The sequence below is a fragment of the Stegostoma tigrinum genome, chromosome 13 (genome assembly GCF_030684315.1).
Source record: "Stegostoma tigrinum isolate sSteTig4 chromosome 13, sSteTig4.hap1, whole genome shotgun sequence".
Lineage (NCBI taxonomy): Eukaryota > Metazoa > Chordata > Chondrichthyes > Orectolobiformes > Stegostomatidae > Stegostoma > Stegostoma tigrinum.
The window spans coordinates 46168817-46183873 of NC_081366.1; the positions used below are offsets into that span (position 1 = coordinate 46168817).

General features: G+C 40.6%; 1 protein-coding gene across 1 annotated transcript; it reads left to right on the top strand.

Moving 5' to 3' along the window:
• On the top strand, nt 1–14550 carry thoc3 (THO complex 3). Its single transcript, XM_048542934.2, has 6 exons — nt 1–198; nt 1573–1729; nt 7855–8059; nt 9122–9283; nt 9949–10049; nt 14111–14550. Exons 1-6 carry the CDS (start codon nt 16–18, stop codon nt 14272–14274), a joined length of 972 nt encoding a protein of 323 aa, XP_048398891.1. The 5' UTR covers nt 1–15; the 3' UTR covers nt 14275–14550.
• The last annotated feature ends 507 nt before the right edge of the window (nt 14551–15057 follow it).

Below are 15057 nucleotides of genomic sequence, written 5' to 3' on the forward strand. Positions count from 1 at the left end.
GACCGAGCCGGCAAGATGGCGGCAGCCAGTTACTTGCTGGAATCCCAGGAGCATTTCAAAAATAACGGCCGCACCAAGGAATTCTCGGCCCATACGGCCAAGGTGCACTCGGTGGCTTGGAGCTGCGATGGACGCAGGCTCGCGTCTGGCTCCTTCGACAAAACAGCTAGTGTGTTTGTGCTAGAGAAGGATCGGCTGGTCAGTGGCGAGATGAAACAGAGAGAGGATGAGAGGGGAATCAACCTTCAACTCGGTTTATCTCCCTCTTGCCCCAACACACACACACACACACACACACAGCACACAAGCCGTCCGGCCTCCGTCACTAAAGTATCCAGCACCTGATAAAGTACCCCCAATACAAGCCCTCCAAAATGCTCCCACTCCCCCCGACACCCGTACCCGTGCTCGTTCGGTGTTCTGTTTCTACTTTCCCCCCGCACCCCCTGTCATAAAAACCGAAAGGGCTGCGGATGTTGTAAATCAGAAACAAAACAGAAAAACTCAGCAGGTCTGGCAACATCTGTGAAGAAAAAAAAATCAGTTAACTTTTCGGGTCCGGTGACCCTTCCTCAGATGCTGCCAGACCGGCTGAGCTTTTCCAACGACTTCTGTCTCTCTCCCCGTCATGACTACTTAGTAACCTTAACTCCTGGAATCCCTACACTGCGGGAAAAGGCTATTCTGCCCTCTGAAGGAATCCCACCTTGACCCCAAACTTGTTCCCCGTAATCCCACATTTACGATGACTAACCCACCCAGCCTACACATCCCTGGATACTATGGGGTAATTTAGCATGGCCCATCCACCTAACATGGATGTAAGTGCTGGCTCCATGGTAACACGTCCGCCTCAGTGCCAGTGGACCGGTTTTGGTGCCAACCTTGGGTGACTGTGTGGGGTTCTGCTGGGTGCTCTGGTTTTGTCCCATAGCCCGAAGGTGTGCAGGCTAAGTTGGTTAGCTGTAGTCAATTCATAGTTATATGGATAAAGTGGGATGCTCTCCAGAGGGTGGTGCACGTTTGATGGGCTGTATGGTCTCTTTCCAGACTTTAGAGATTCTATGATTTTTGGGAACCTCATATAATTGAAATTGATCAGCAGAGACTGAACTCCTGAGAATTTTCGGTACACACTTTCACTTTTTTTTTCTTTTAATCTTAATTTTCATGAAGAATGAGGTCAGCCAATTGATACCCTTCGGAAGTCACAAATGAACTGTAAATTTTTTGTATGTCTACCAGTTATTTGAAACAAGGTAATGTTTGCACTTTTGCCTTTCTCACATTGAGGCATGATATAAAATTGTGTTCATTACTAACCGTGACTGCATAGTTATTTTGTTGATGTGCTGAGTGAGAAATGGTTTTCTATGCTTTGAAGAAATTTTCAACTGTACTTGCCATCATCACAGGGAAATAACCAATGTGACACTCATTTCCAGGAAAGCTACTCACTCACCAACAAATATAGTCCACCTTTCTTTACAGAAAGTGGATCATACAGCTATAACATTTTTATTTCGCATTCAGTTCACTTATTTCTTTATGTAACATTTTTGCGTATTTCAGGTTAAGGAGAATAATTATCGTGGTCATGGTGACAGTGTGGATCAACTTTGTTGGCACCCAACCAATGCAGATCTCTTTGTAACTGCCTCTGGTGACAAAACGGTTAGAATCTGGGATGTCCGAACTGCAAAATGCGTTGCTACTGTGAACACGAAAGGTATGTTATTGAGGAATTTCCTGGATACTGTAATATATGACTTAATGTATAAAAATTTTGTTCATATAATGAAGGGTTAGGAATGACTTGACTGACTACAGTATGAAAATGCTGCTTCCAACTTAAATAGTTGAGATGCTCTATATTTAGGATTTTTGTCACCAAAGATTGCATATCATCGTTCTCTACAAATATACTATCATTTCTTAGTATGTTATTTCAAGACTGTAAGATATAGGAGCAGAATTAGACCAATTGACCCATTAGGTTTACTGTGCTATTCAATCATGGCTGATATGTTTCTCAACAGCATTCTCCTGTCTTCTTCCTGTAACCCTCGATTCCCTTACTATTCAAGAACCAATCTTTCTCTTATTTAAGCACACTTAATAACTTGGCCTCCACAGCCCTCTACAGCAAACGTGTTCCACAGGTTAACAGAGAGAAACAGGGGGAGGCGGATAGAAGATGGATAAAGGAGAAGATTGGGTGAGAGGAGATAGACAGATCAAAGAGGTGGGGTTAGAGCCAATGAAGGTAAATGTAGGTGGGGAGTTAGGGGGGGATAGGTCAGTCCAGGAAGGATGGACGGGTGGGGTATGGTGGGAGCGGGACGAGGTTAGTGGGTAGGGGATGGGGGTGGGGCTTGAGGTGGGAGGAATGGTTAGGGAGGCGGGGACTAACTGGGCTGGTTTTGGCATGTGGTCGGGGGAGGGGAGATTTTGAAGCTTGTGAAGTCCACATTGATACCCTTCGGCTGCAGGGCTCCCAAGCGAAATATGAGATGCTGTTCCTGCATCTTTCGGGTAGCGTCATTTGTGGCAATGCAGGAGGCCCAGGATGGACATGTTGTCTGAGGAGTCGGGTTGGCGGGGGGGTGGGAGGAATTGAAATGGTTCGCGACTGGGAGGTGTAGTTGTTTGTTGCGAACAGAGCGTAGGTGTTCCGCAAAGCAGTCCCCAAGCCTCCGTTTGGTTTCCCCAATGTAGAGGGATTAGCGGATACAGTATATGTGAGAAGTCTTCTGAGAGCCTGGGACCAGGGTGACGTATAGAGGCAGGTGTAGCACTTGCTTCTGTTGCAGGGAAAAGTGCGGGGATGGTGGGGCTGGAGGGGAGTGTGGAGTGGACAAGGGAGACACGGACAGAGTGGTCCCTCTGGAAAGCATATAAGAGTGGGGAGGGAAAAATGTCTTTGGTGGGGTTGGATTGCAGATGCCTACAGGAACGGCATCAGAATGATTCTACACACCCTGACACACTCATCACACTACCCTACATCAGGAACACGTCAGAACTCACCACAAGACTTCTACGATCGCCGGGCATCAGAGTGGCACACAAACCCACATCAATCCTATGACAAGTGCTCACCCGAACTAAAGACCCACTGCCTGCCACAGATAGGACCAATGTCATCTACAAGATCCCCTGCAGAAACTGCGAGAAACACTACATCAGACAAACAGGAAGGAAACTAACAACAAGAGTACGTGAACACCAACTGGCTACAAAAGGACACGACCAATACTCACTCATCTCAATCCACATGGACATGGAGAACCACGACTTCGACTGGGACAACACCAAGATCCTGGGACAGGCTAGGCAGAAAAAAGCATGAGAATTCTTGGAAACATGGCACTCCATGAAGCAGGCTATTAATAAATACATTGAACTCAACCTCATATACATTCCACTACAGAGGAAACTTGGAAGTGAGGCAATCCATCACAATGGTCCCTTGAGTTCAAAAGCCAGGTGGGAAAACACACTGAAGCTTCATCAGAGGCTGCACTGAGGATGTTAGCAATCACGGTAACAAAACATCTGTGGAACGACAAACCTGCTTGGTGAGCCAACCAACCTCAACACCCCCAACCTGAGCTACAAATCTAATTCAAAACCTTATTTGTGTTGTAGTCCATCTGGTTTAGGTGATTTATCTGCCTTCAGACCTTTGAGCTTCCATAGCACCTTCTCCCTAATAATGACCACCAAACTCTTCTCTGCCCCTGACTCTCTCTAGAGATTCTGGTGTGCTGTTGCTATCTTCCACCTATGAAAACTGATGCAAAGTACCGATTCAGTTCCACTGCCATTTCTTTGCTTCTCATTACTACTGTCCAAGTCCTTCTGCAGCCTCCCTGCTTCCTCAATGTCACCTATTGTTGTGTCCTCTGCAAACTTTGGCAACAATGACCTCAGTTCCTTTGTCCAGTTCATTAGTGTATAATGTGAATAACTGTGGTCCCAGCATGGACCCTGCAGAACTCCACAGAGGGCTGCCATCCTGAAAAAAGATGCCTTTATTCCTATTCTCTCCCAGTCAGCCAATCTTCTATCCATGCCAGTATTTTACCCCTAATACCATGGGCTCTTCTTATTTAGAAGCCTTCTGCGCGACGCCTTGCTGAAGGCCTCTGGAAATCTAAATAATCGCATCCGCTGGCTCATATTTCACACTGCGAAGCCTTGTATACATTGTTGTCACATCGCTGCAAAGGTACCCTTGTGCTTTTTTTTTTCTGGAATGGGCATGCAATTTATTTAACTGCATGATTTTCGAAAAATCTTTTGCCCAACTGCATACGTGTGGAACTAAATGAGGTTGATTTGTGTGTGGCCTGTGGACGTTTTCAGTTGTTGCTCAGCTTAAAGGAAGCACCGTTTACTACCATATTGGAAAGATATTTGTTGTGAAGGCCTACATCATCAGAATAGGCTGATAATACGGTGGAACAAAGAGGATTCTTTTAATTCATGAGATGTGGACTTCACCTGCTGGGTTAGTATTTATTGCCCACATCTAATTGCCATCCAAAGGTGATGGTTAGCTGTCGTCTTGAACTGCTGCTATTCATTTAGTATAGGTACGCCTGCAACGCTGTTAGGGTGGGAGTTCCAGGATTTTACTCCATTTATGGAATGGCAATATGTTTCCAAGTGAGGATGGTGAATGGCTTGGAGAGGAACTTGGAGAGGTGGTGTTCTGATAAATCTGCCCTTGTTCTTCTGGAGGTAATGTTTGAAGGTACTATCTAAGGAGTCTTGGTGAATTTCTTCAGTTTATCGTGTAGATTGTACATGTTACTGGTAGTGTACTTTGGCATAGGGAAGTTAAATTTTATAGTAGTACTGCCAATCAGTTGGGCAGTTTAGTTCGGATGGTGTCAAGCTGCTTGAACATCATATGTAAATCAGGTGAAAGTTGGGATCAGTGTTGCTGATGAGTATTACACACGTGTTGACTAAATGTGGTATTTGTTTTCAAAACCTCAGTTTGTATGGTATGTTATGATAATGTATAATTAGTTCAGTAGAAATGATTGTATTATTTTATAGCTATTCTCAATACCACTCCTGTACTGGGTCTGTATAATGCACAGTCAACATCCTGTCCTGCAAAAATTCTTCTTGAACTTATCATGCCCTTAGCCCAGTAAAATCTACCATCAAAAATCTTAAGCAGTAATATCACAAAAACACCATCAGCTTTTAAGCTTCATTCCAAGTTGTTCAATTCTGCATTGGGCATTTCTAGCCATTCCTTTATTATTGGGTGCAAAGATCAGAAACTCCTATATAGCATCATTGACTATGTAACGTCTTACTTCTCCCAGATAATCCTATGATCCTAGAATATAATATATTCTTGATCATACTATAATATAACAATGATCTTTTCTATTCTCCTTGAAAGAGTCTGAAATACCTTGCCCATGTTCTTTTTTTTGAGCTTCCTAAGGTAGGTTATTAAGGTTGAGAACATCTAATCAACTGCCTCTGCTGCTTGCCTTCTTTCTGCAAGCCAGACTTCATTTTCCCTGGCCTTGACCTCTTTCTTTTTCGTTCAGAATTCTTTCACTTGAAGTGGGTATCATTAACAAGGTGCAATTTCTTGCCCACTTCTAATTGCTGTTGTTTCTCTCCTATTTTCACTCATGTTTTCTTGAAACTATTTTATTCATGATGCCCACCGTTACTGTATTTCCCATCAACTGTTAACCACTTAACTTCTATTCCAGGCCCCAATGTTGTGGTTCCATCCCCTTCAAATCTGCTATATTCACCCTTCTCCATAAAAATCTATTCTTCACTCTTCTGTACTTACAAACCTTGCATCTAAACTCCAATCAACCGTTCCTTTTCAAATTTCTTGAACATAACATTGCCTTCAAAATCTGTTCTCACTTTCCCTATTTTTGACATGTAACAGGTTTCTACCTCTCCCAGAGTTTCAAAGGCCTGTTAAAGTCATAAGTGGCATTCTTTGACTGTGACAAAAGCAAACCACCTTACTCATCCTCCTCAACCTGTTTGTAGTCTTTGACATGACTGTTCACATCATTCTTCTTCTGACAGTTGTCCCTTGTCCAGCTGGATGGGACTGGCCTAGTTTCATTCTTCTTTCTTAAGTTATAACCAGAGAATCATCAGCAATGGTGTTTGTTCCTGCATCCATATTACTTCTGTGCTCCCAGAGGAATTTATACTTGACCTGCTCTAATTTCTCATCCGTGTGTTGTCCATTGGCAACGTAATCCAAAAATACAGCATCATGTTTTACTAACATACTGACGATACCCAGTTCTACTGCCCCACTACCTCTCTTGCTCTTCACTGGCTAATATTTTTCACAGTTTGTCCAACAGCATGGTGTTCCTTCAATTAGGTATTGGGAAGACCTAACATTGCCTTTGGCCTCTGTCAAAATTCAGTCCGTGACTGTTAACTCCATCCTTCTTCTTGTCAGCTGTCTGAAGTTGAACCAGATTGCTTGCAGTCTTGGTGCTGTCTTCAATCTTGATGTGAACTTTTGACCAATTGCCTGCTTTCCCAACACTGCCTGCTTTTCACAGTCTAGCAGCCCCCACCTCTTCCTTGCTCCGGCCCACATGCTAAAATCACCATTTTACCTTTGCTACCTCCAGACTTGACTGTTCTTATATTTTCTTGGCCAGCCTCACATTTTGCTTCTGATGTGAACATGAACACACCTAATCTTCTGTCTTGCTGAGTCGCAGTGGTTGGTTACTAACGTAATCTTCCAGTCTAGTGACGCTTTGATTTTAAAAAAAAATCTTTTCAAATACCTCTTCCCTTTTCAGCCCTGCAACCTTGCGGGGTTTTTGTGTTCCTTCAATTCTGGCTTCTAGCACATTGACTATTTTAATTGCTCCATTGTTGAGGGCTATGCCTTCAGTTGCCAAGGTTCAGTGTTTTAGAATTCCTTCTCATTGCTTCTTCATCTCTATACCTGCGTCGTCTCCTTTCAGACGCTCTTTGAAGTCTATCTCTTTGACCAAACTTTTGCTTCACTTTTATAACCATATGCTGTGGATCAAGTTTGCCTGAAAAAAGCCCTGTAAAGTCTTTTGGGACAATTAATTATATTGAAAATATTATATAATGTAACTTTTTATTTTCCTTTTATTTTTGGTAACAAATCATTTGAAATACTACAAGAACCAAATTTATATTAGGGATATTTCAATTTCTTATTTATAATTCATACAATTTGATGTCCTTGGCAATACCAGTATCTATTGCTTAACTTTAATTGCCACTGAAATGGTAGAGAGCCACATTGAACTACAGTTCAATTGTAGCAATGCAATTAAGCATCCTGTTAGTCCATTTCAAAGAGCAGTAGAGCCAGTCAAATTGCTGTGTGCTAGAGCCCCGAATGTACCAGAGTGGATGTAAATGCCTGGTTTCTTTCTCTATGCTTTAGAGAACCAATTTTTCTAACAATCCAGTAATCTCATGGCTATCATTACTGACAAAAGCCTTTTCATTTCTTCTATTCACTTGTGGGACGTGGGTGTCACAGGCTGGGCTAGCATTTATTGCCTGTCCCTCGTTGCCCTTGAGAAGGTGGTGGTGAACTGCCTTCTTGAACTGCTGCAGTCTGTATGTATCATTTAATTGAATTAAAATCTCCAGCTGTAGGTGAGGTTTGAACTCTTGTGTCTGAATCACTGGTACAGGTTCCTGGATACGAAGCCAATAACTTTGTCACTGTTCTACCATACCCGTTTTACATTTTTATAATAATGAAAAAATGCAGTGGGTGCATTATTTTTGGTCTTGAAACAGAAATAGTTACTGGTCTGTTTTTAGGTGAGAACATTAATATATGCTGGAGTCCTGATGGCCAAACAATTGCTGTGGGAAATAAAGATGATGTGGTGACTTTTATTGATGCAAAATCACACCGATCAAAGGCTGAAGAACAGTTTAAGTTTGAAGTGAATGAGATCTCCTGGAACAATGATAATGATATGTTTTTTCTAACCAACGGCAATGGCTGCATCAACTTACTCAGGTAGTGTATATTTTGAAGTTCATTGAATTTCTTAAAGATGGTCTAATGAAGACAAATGTGTACCTAACTTGGTAGAGCATTATTGCAATAAGTTATTTCAAAACATGGAACATTTCTTATGTACAGGTATATCTTCTTAGTTTTAATGAGTTTGAGAAATTGGAAAATTTATTCTCAGCTAATTTTAAAAAATGCTGTTTGCCTTAGCTTGAGAGGCTTCATTTCAATATTATCTATGGTGTAGACATTATCTTAGACATTATAAAAAGTTAAGAATCGTGAATGTAGTCCCATTATTGGCTTTGGTTGGATTTTTGACTAGTTTTTTAAAAAAAATTACAAATCTTGAATTATTTCTTCCTAGCTGGCTAACCTTTTCCTCTGTGGCTGAGTAACTACGCAAAAAATTCCATATTTGTTTCACTGCTACTTTTTCTGGTATTACAAAGTACAAAAGATAAGCAGGATGACTTGGTATACCCCATTATAAATACAGACCAGAAATTCCAATTTCTCCTGGAATCACATTTGATGCACAGTTCACTACTTGGGAATTGTGGTTTCAAAAGAATATCCAATTACTTTGTGGTCTGACCAAATGCTGTTCCAAAGATAGTGTATGTGTAACGTGTGTAATGTATGAAGAACTGTTATTCACATGCCAATTTCCACCCTGTGGCAAGGAGAAAAATCCCAAAAGTGAGAGAATTGCCCAAGCTGGGGTTTGGGATTAAGGAAATAATGTCGGTGTTTTTTTTTTCAGTGTTGGTCAGAGAAAGTCACCTTATGTTAAATTTGAGGTCAGAAGAATAAGATGCAGAATACACAGCATCTTTCTACAAAGTTGTACATTCTGTATTATAAACTCAAATAATGGGCTGTTTGTAATTTTAACTTTATCCATGGTGTTGAATAAAAATGCTATCCACAACTGTTTATTGTCCCAGTGGATATGCTCTACAGCACTGTAGTGAACTTTATACAGTAGCCATCAATTGTAAAATTGTGATTTTTTTTGTTGCAATTGCTGAGTATTTCTTTCATTTTATATTTACATTCTAGTTATCCAGAGTTGAAACCGATTCAGTCGATCAACGCACATCCTTCAAATTGCATCTGTATTAAGTTTGATCCAACAGGCAAATACTTTGCCACAGGGAGTGCTGATGCTCTGGTTAGTCTTTGGAGTGTGGATGAGCTCGTCTGTGTAAGATGCTTCTCCAGGTGCGTGCCCAAAAAAGAACTGTGTGTTATGAATTGGCATGCTTAGACTCTTGACTATTGATAAGATGCTGAGTGTGCAAAATAATTACTGTATTTTCTGATCACATGTTATGTTGAATACATTTCAAACTAGGTTACCAATGACAAAATTTTTCGTTACTACTGTTCATTATTGACTTCGCATATACATGAATCCACAGTGCATTTGTATTTGCACCGTACAAAGAATTATTATTGCAGATTGCTTGAAGTTATTTTGTTAGTCATTATTTTGGATGCATCTAGCTGAAATTTAAGTTAAAATTAATTTTTATTTCTAATTCTATTTAAGTAAGTTAATTCAAAATTCATAAAGTCAAAAAAATTTCAAATTCTTGTATGAAACCAAAATCTTATGTTGTATGAGTTTAGAATTAGATATAAAAATGATTTCAGTGATGTGAATTCTGAGTTCTACAATGAAATGATAAATGGGCATATTAGATGAAATGTACAAAAACATGAAATAACTGTTCTTCAAGTAAAGTGAAAGCAGAGATTTTCCAAAATATTAATTTTACTCATGTTTCAGTGGAACAGTTGAAGGGTAGAAATAGGGATCTGTTGAAGTTTTGCGGTTATCGGGTAGTAAAATTTTGTCTACATTTGTCCACTGCTTTCTTCAGACTTGACTGGCCTGTGAGAACATTGAGCTTCAGCCATGATGGAAAAATGCTGGCATCTGCTTCAGAGGATCACTTCATTGACATTGCAGAAGTAGAAACTGGTATGAAAATGCAATCTTAATTAGTGGTCACTGCTTTTGCTCAAATCATTTAACTTTCTGTAAACTTGAGTATTTTCACTTAAATGCAATGAAGGACTTTGGAAACTTCTTTATTAATATTTGCGCAACACTCAGGTTCTAGTGGCAGTTCACAAGATATATATCTTTGTTAACCTTCATCAGTAAAATTCTAATCCAACTAATTGAATTGGAGTGAAGTGTTGGCATGCATAAAATTTGTTTAGTTTCCTCTTTGGGCTGAGTAATATTATTCTTAGGGGTGGAGGGAATGAAGCACTTCTTATTCTTGACATTTTTTTGTTTAACAGGACAGGCAGCATCAGGGAGGTAAGCAGTGTGAATGTTTCAAGTTGAGAAAATATTTAGGCAAAATGGCTGTCAGCTGATCTTGGCTGCACTTTTGGGCTAACTTCACTTACTCCTGTGCAGAGCCATGCTTACATAAAGATTTTACGTATCCTTTGGTCAACTTTTCTCTGTGCGATCTCTCTTTTCACTCCATTCCCATACACTGACTTAGATCTTGCAAGATCAAAGTTTCTTTCAGGCGAGTGGCTTGCTGTTTAGTTTCAGTTTGGTATAATGTCAATAAAATTGTTCTTTTGGAGAGTTTGTGCACAAATGATGAGCTGAATGGCCTGACAAACTAAAACTTCCTGTGCACTTGTCTTAACATTTCCCAGATATTTAAGCTCAGGGAAACAGTTTTATGTTTGAGACCTTCTATTTTTGAAAAGTTGTCCTTTTGGGTTTTGTGACACATGTACTATAGGGTGCACGGCAAATAGAGGAGACTTCACTGTCATTTTTTTATGCCAATTTAAATGCTGATCATAGGTCAGTCTAACTCATTGGAAGTCTTATACAGTCCCTTAGAGAAAATGTTTTAATCGTCCAGGCAGTATGCATGCACGTGTCTCTGGTCGAGAGGATCTGATTTTGTTAGGTGGTGCGAGAATGTAACGCATGGTCTGGTGGGGATGGTATGCCCAAGTTGATGTGCAACCAATATTTAGAAATAACCCACTTTAGATTGTTAATGTGAAGAAGACTTAGACCAAGTACAATACAGCAGGTGTAGAACAAAGTTTGCTGCAATTAGAAATAACCACTCTCGCATTTATGTGTATTTTTCAATCTTTGAGTGAAATTGCTCATTTTAGTGTGTATTTAATTTTGTTTTGTTTCATTGTTCGCTATTAACTAAGTTGACATGATAAATCCATCTTATGTGGAGCCCTTACCTCCAACACAAGGAAACTATTCCATCCCCTATTCCCAATTCTTCCGCCTCCGCCGCATCTGCTCCCACGATAAGACATTCCACTTCCGCACATCCCAGATGTCCAAGTTCTTTAAGGACCGCAACTTTCCCCCCACAGTGATCGAGAACGCCCTTGACCGCGTCTCCAGTATTTCCCGCGACACATCCCTCACACCCCGCCCCCGCCACAACCGCCCTAAGAGGATCCCCCTCGTTCTCACACACCACCCTACCAACCTCCGGATACAACGCATCATCCTCCGACGCTTCCGCCATTTACAATCCGACCCCACCACCCAAGACATTTATCCATCCCCACCCCTGTCTGCTTTCCGGAGAGACCACTCTCTCCGTGACTCCCTTGTTCGCTCCACACTGCCCTCCAACCCCACCACACCCGGCACCTTCCCCTGCAACCGCAGGAAATGCTACACTTGTCCCCACACCTCCTCCCTCACCCCTATCCCAGGCCCCAAGATGACATTTCACATTAAGCAGAGGTTCACCTGCACATCTGCCAATGTGGTATACTGCATCCACTGTACCCGGTGCAGCTTCCTCTACATTGGGGAAACCAAGCGGAGGCTTGGGGACCACTTTGCAGAACACCTCCGCTCAGTTCGCAACAAACAACTGCACCTCCCAGTCGCAAACCATTTCCACTCCCCCTCCCATTCTCTAGATGACATGTCCATCATGGGCCTCCTGCACTGCCACAATGATGCCACCCGAAGGTTGCAGGAACAGCAACTCATATTCCGCCTGGGAACCCTGAAGCCATATGGTATCAATGTGGACTTCACCAGTTTCAAAATCTCCCCTTCCCCTACTGCATCCCAAAACCAGCCCAGTTCGTCCCCTCCCCCCACTGCACCACACAACCAGCCCAGCTCTTCCCCCCCCACCCACTGCATCCCAAAACCAGTCCAACCTGTCTCTGCCTCCATAACCGGTTCTTCCTCTCACCCATCCCTTCCTCCCACACCAAGCTGCACCCCCAGCTACCTACTAACCTCATCCCACCTCCTTGACCTGTCCGTCTTCCCTGGACTGACCTATCCCCTCCCTACCTCCCCACCTATACTCTCTCCACCTATCTTCTTTACTCTCCATCTTCGGTCCGCCTCCCCCTCTCTCCCTATTTATTCCAGTTCCCTCTCCCCATCCCCCTCTCTGATGAAGGGTCTAGGCCCGAAACGTCAGCTTTTGTGCTCCTGAGATGCTGCTTGGCCTGCTGTGTTCATCCAGCCTCACATTTTATTACTTTATTCCTTTTGCCTGGATGAAAGTCTAAAGCCAGGCTGTAAAATGTTTTTAAGGGCAATGTGATAATGCATTGCCTAACCTCTGAAACAATACCTCAACTAAGTTACAGGAACAGACAAGATTTTGTTTTCAGCTTGAAGAGCTGAAGTAGTGCTATTGATTTCAATGCGGGCAAAATATGTTTCATTCTTGTTTTAGCAAAGCTAAAGTCTGCACTCAAAACTAATCTTGCAAGTATGTTATTTTTGTATTACTTCATCTGTATGTTCTATCTCGAGTAATTCATGACCATGGTGTTGCAGCTCAAAGTTTCTGTTAACAACTCTTAATCTTGGATCTTTTACTCTTCAACAACTGCTTCTTCAAAACTGTTGGATTGGGATTGGGGGTTTATAAACTTCTATTTAACTTCCTGGTACTTTCTGAAGTTGTTTAATTTTGGTGAGCCTTTTTGTTGTCTTTGTCTTCTAACTGGTATCTTTCTGTCTCTGGTTCATGGTCCAATTCACTCTTAATTTCTGGCCAAAGTGAAAGGGCATATATTTTCATGTTGAACTCTTTCTGAAGCAACCTCCTTTTTTGGTAGGTATATAGTTGAAATTATGATTCATGGTGTCATGAGAACTTTCTGGCCAGCTTACACATCAGAAACTTTTCTTTCCTCTTGATTCGTACTTCTCTAAGGGGATTTATCTTCGTGTTTCATCTATCATCTCAGTAATGTTTGTCTCGCGCTTTCTTGACTGATGTAAGACAAAACAATAATCTTTGTGGCCTCTGCTTTTCCTCAGTTAGATGTTTGAACATCTTTAGCTTGTTGGTTTGCTTCTCTCGGAAGGACTTAATAAATTTCAGGCTTTTGGCATAGGAGGCTGATTAGTGTTCAAACTTTGGTAATGAATCATAGTACTTTTTAAAAATACTATAAACTTATCAGCAGTAACTTTTTTATGGAAGAATTGTGAAAATGGAAAAATTGAAATCATAGGCTTTAGAACATCTTGTACTGTGTGGATAAAGATTTTGCAGAAATACCTCTCCAATTTATTTTAAATTTCATCTTGTTTTTAGCTTTATTTAGGTTGATGATATAAATCTTAGCCATATGAATCACATTTTGCTTTTACTGGATCATTGTTAATTGGAATTAAATGCATATTGTATGTCCAAAATAACGATTACAAAGAATTTTAGTTTTTAAACTTCAACCAGTCACTTTCTTTTAAGAAATGAATTTAGCCATAGGGTGGGGATGTGAAGGTGCACTTCATCTACAATTAAAGGATTCTCATGTGTACAGGTTATTCAGTTTTGAATGTCCTTTGGTGTGTAGATTACACTTTGGTTTCTTGCAAATCCTTTGTTTTAGTATATGGTCATAACGGTAGTAGATAATTGGCTAATTATTTTTCTCTGGATTACTTGTTCCACCAATAATGTCTCATTTACAAAAAGTAAAACTGTATTTCATTTTGTTTTGTTGCTTATTTTGTTATTTTTCTTCTCATAGGTGAGAAACTATGGGAGGTGCAGTGTGACTCACCTACTTTCACTGTAGCATGGCATCCGAAACGACCACTCTTAGCTTTTGCTTGTGATGATAAAGATGGCAAGTATGATAGCAGTCGGGAAGCTGGAACAGTTAAACTCTTTGGTCTTCCTAATGACTCTTAATATGAGACGGAAAGTATGTTCAGCTGCAGTGTGCATTAACAATGGCTTTCGTTATGGACCAAGACAGTATGAATTCCATTCTTAGAGATCCTTTGTAGGAAATTATTTTTACATTTGTACCCTGTAATTTGAACTTCAACTGATGGAAAACCGAAACCAGCTAATCAATTAAATTTGAAATGTTTTGTTTAAAAATATATTTAGACAAACATTGTATGAATGTAACCTCTACAGGTTTTGCATTTGATTAATAAAAAGGCTTGAAATTTGGGATTACTTATTTAATGTTTATTCCATTTGGAATGATACTTGCATATGCGTAATACATGCCTTTAATATGTAATTGATTTATAAGTTTCATATTTAATTGTCAAATACTTTTATATCTAAACAGTAATTTCATAAAAACGTATGTACAGGCTTTGGTCCTCCTAACTTATCAGTTTTTAACACAATGGGTTCCTCTGTGTATGGAACAGTGTATGGAGCTGTATGTTAAGTCACTACACAGTTTTATATTTTGTTACATAGGAGACCATTCTAGATATTGTTGACTGGGAAGAATTGCTTCTGACATCAGTATTGTACTTACCTAAAAAATAGTTGGCACTTATGACGTCTTGTCTCACTGTAGTTGTTTAACGTGAAATCAAGGTATTTGCATCTAAATTATTTTATGAAACAGATTCAGGTCATTAATGAGTCTCTCTATCTGAATCTGTATCCCTAGTTCATTTTTGCTATTTTAATTTTGGGTAAATTTAAGCCTCCCCTCTTTTGGGA

Bases quoted from the DNA above. Each gene is read 5' to 3' on its own strand.
- thoc3 (XM_048542934.2), top strand. From the start codon at position 16: ATGGCGGCAGCCAGTTACTTGCTGGAATCCCAGGAGCATTTCAAAAAT. The intron at 199-1,572 runs GTCAGTGGCGAG...TGCGTATTTCAG, and splicing joins TGCTAGAGAAGGATCGGCTG to GTTAAGGAGAATAATTATCG. The intron at 1,730-7,854 runs GTATGTTATTGA...GTCTGTTTTTAG, and splicing joins TGCTACTGTGAACACGAAAG to GTGAGAACATTAATATATGC.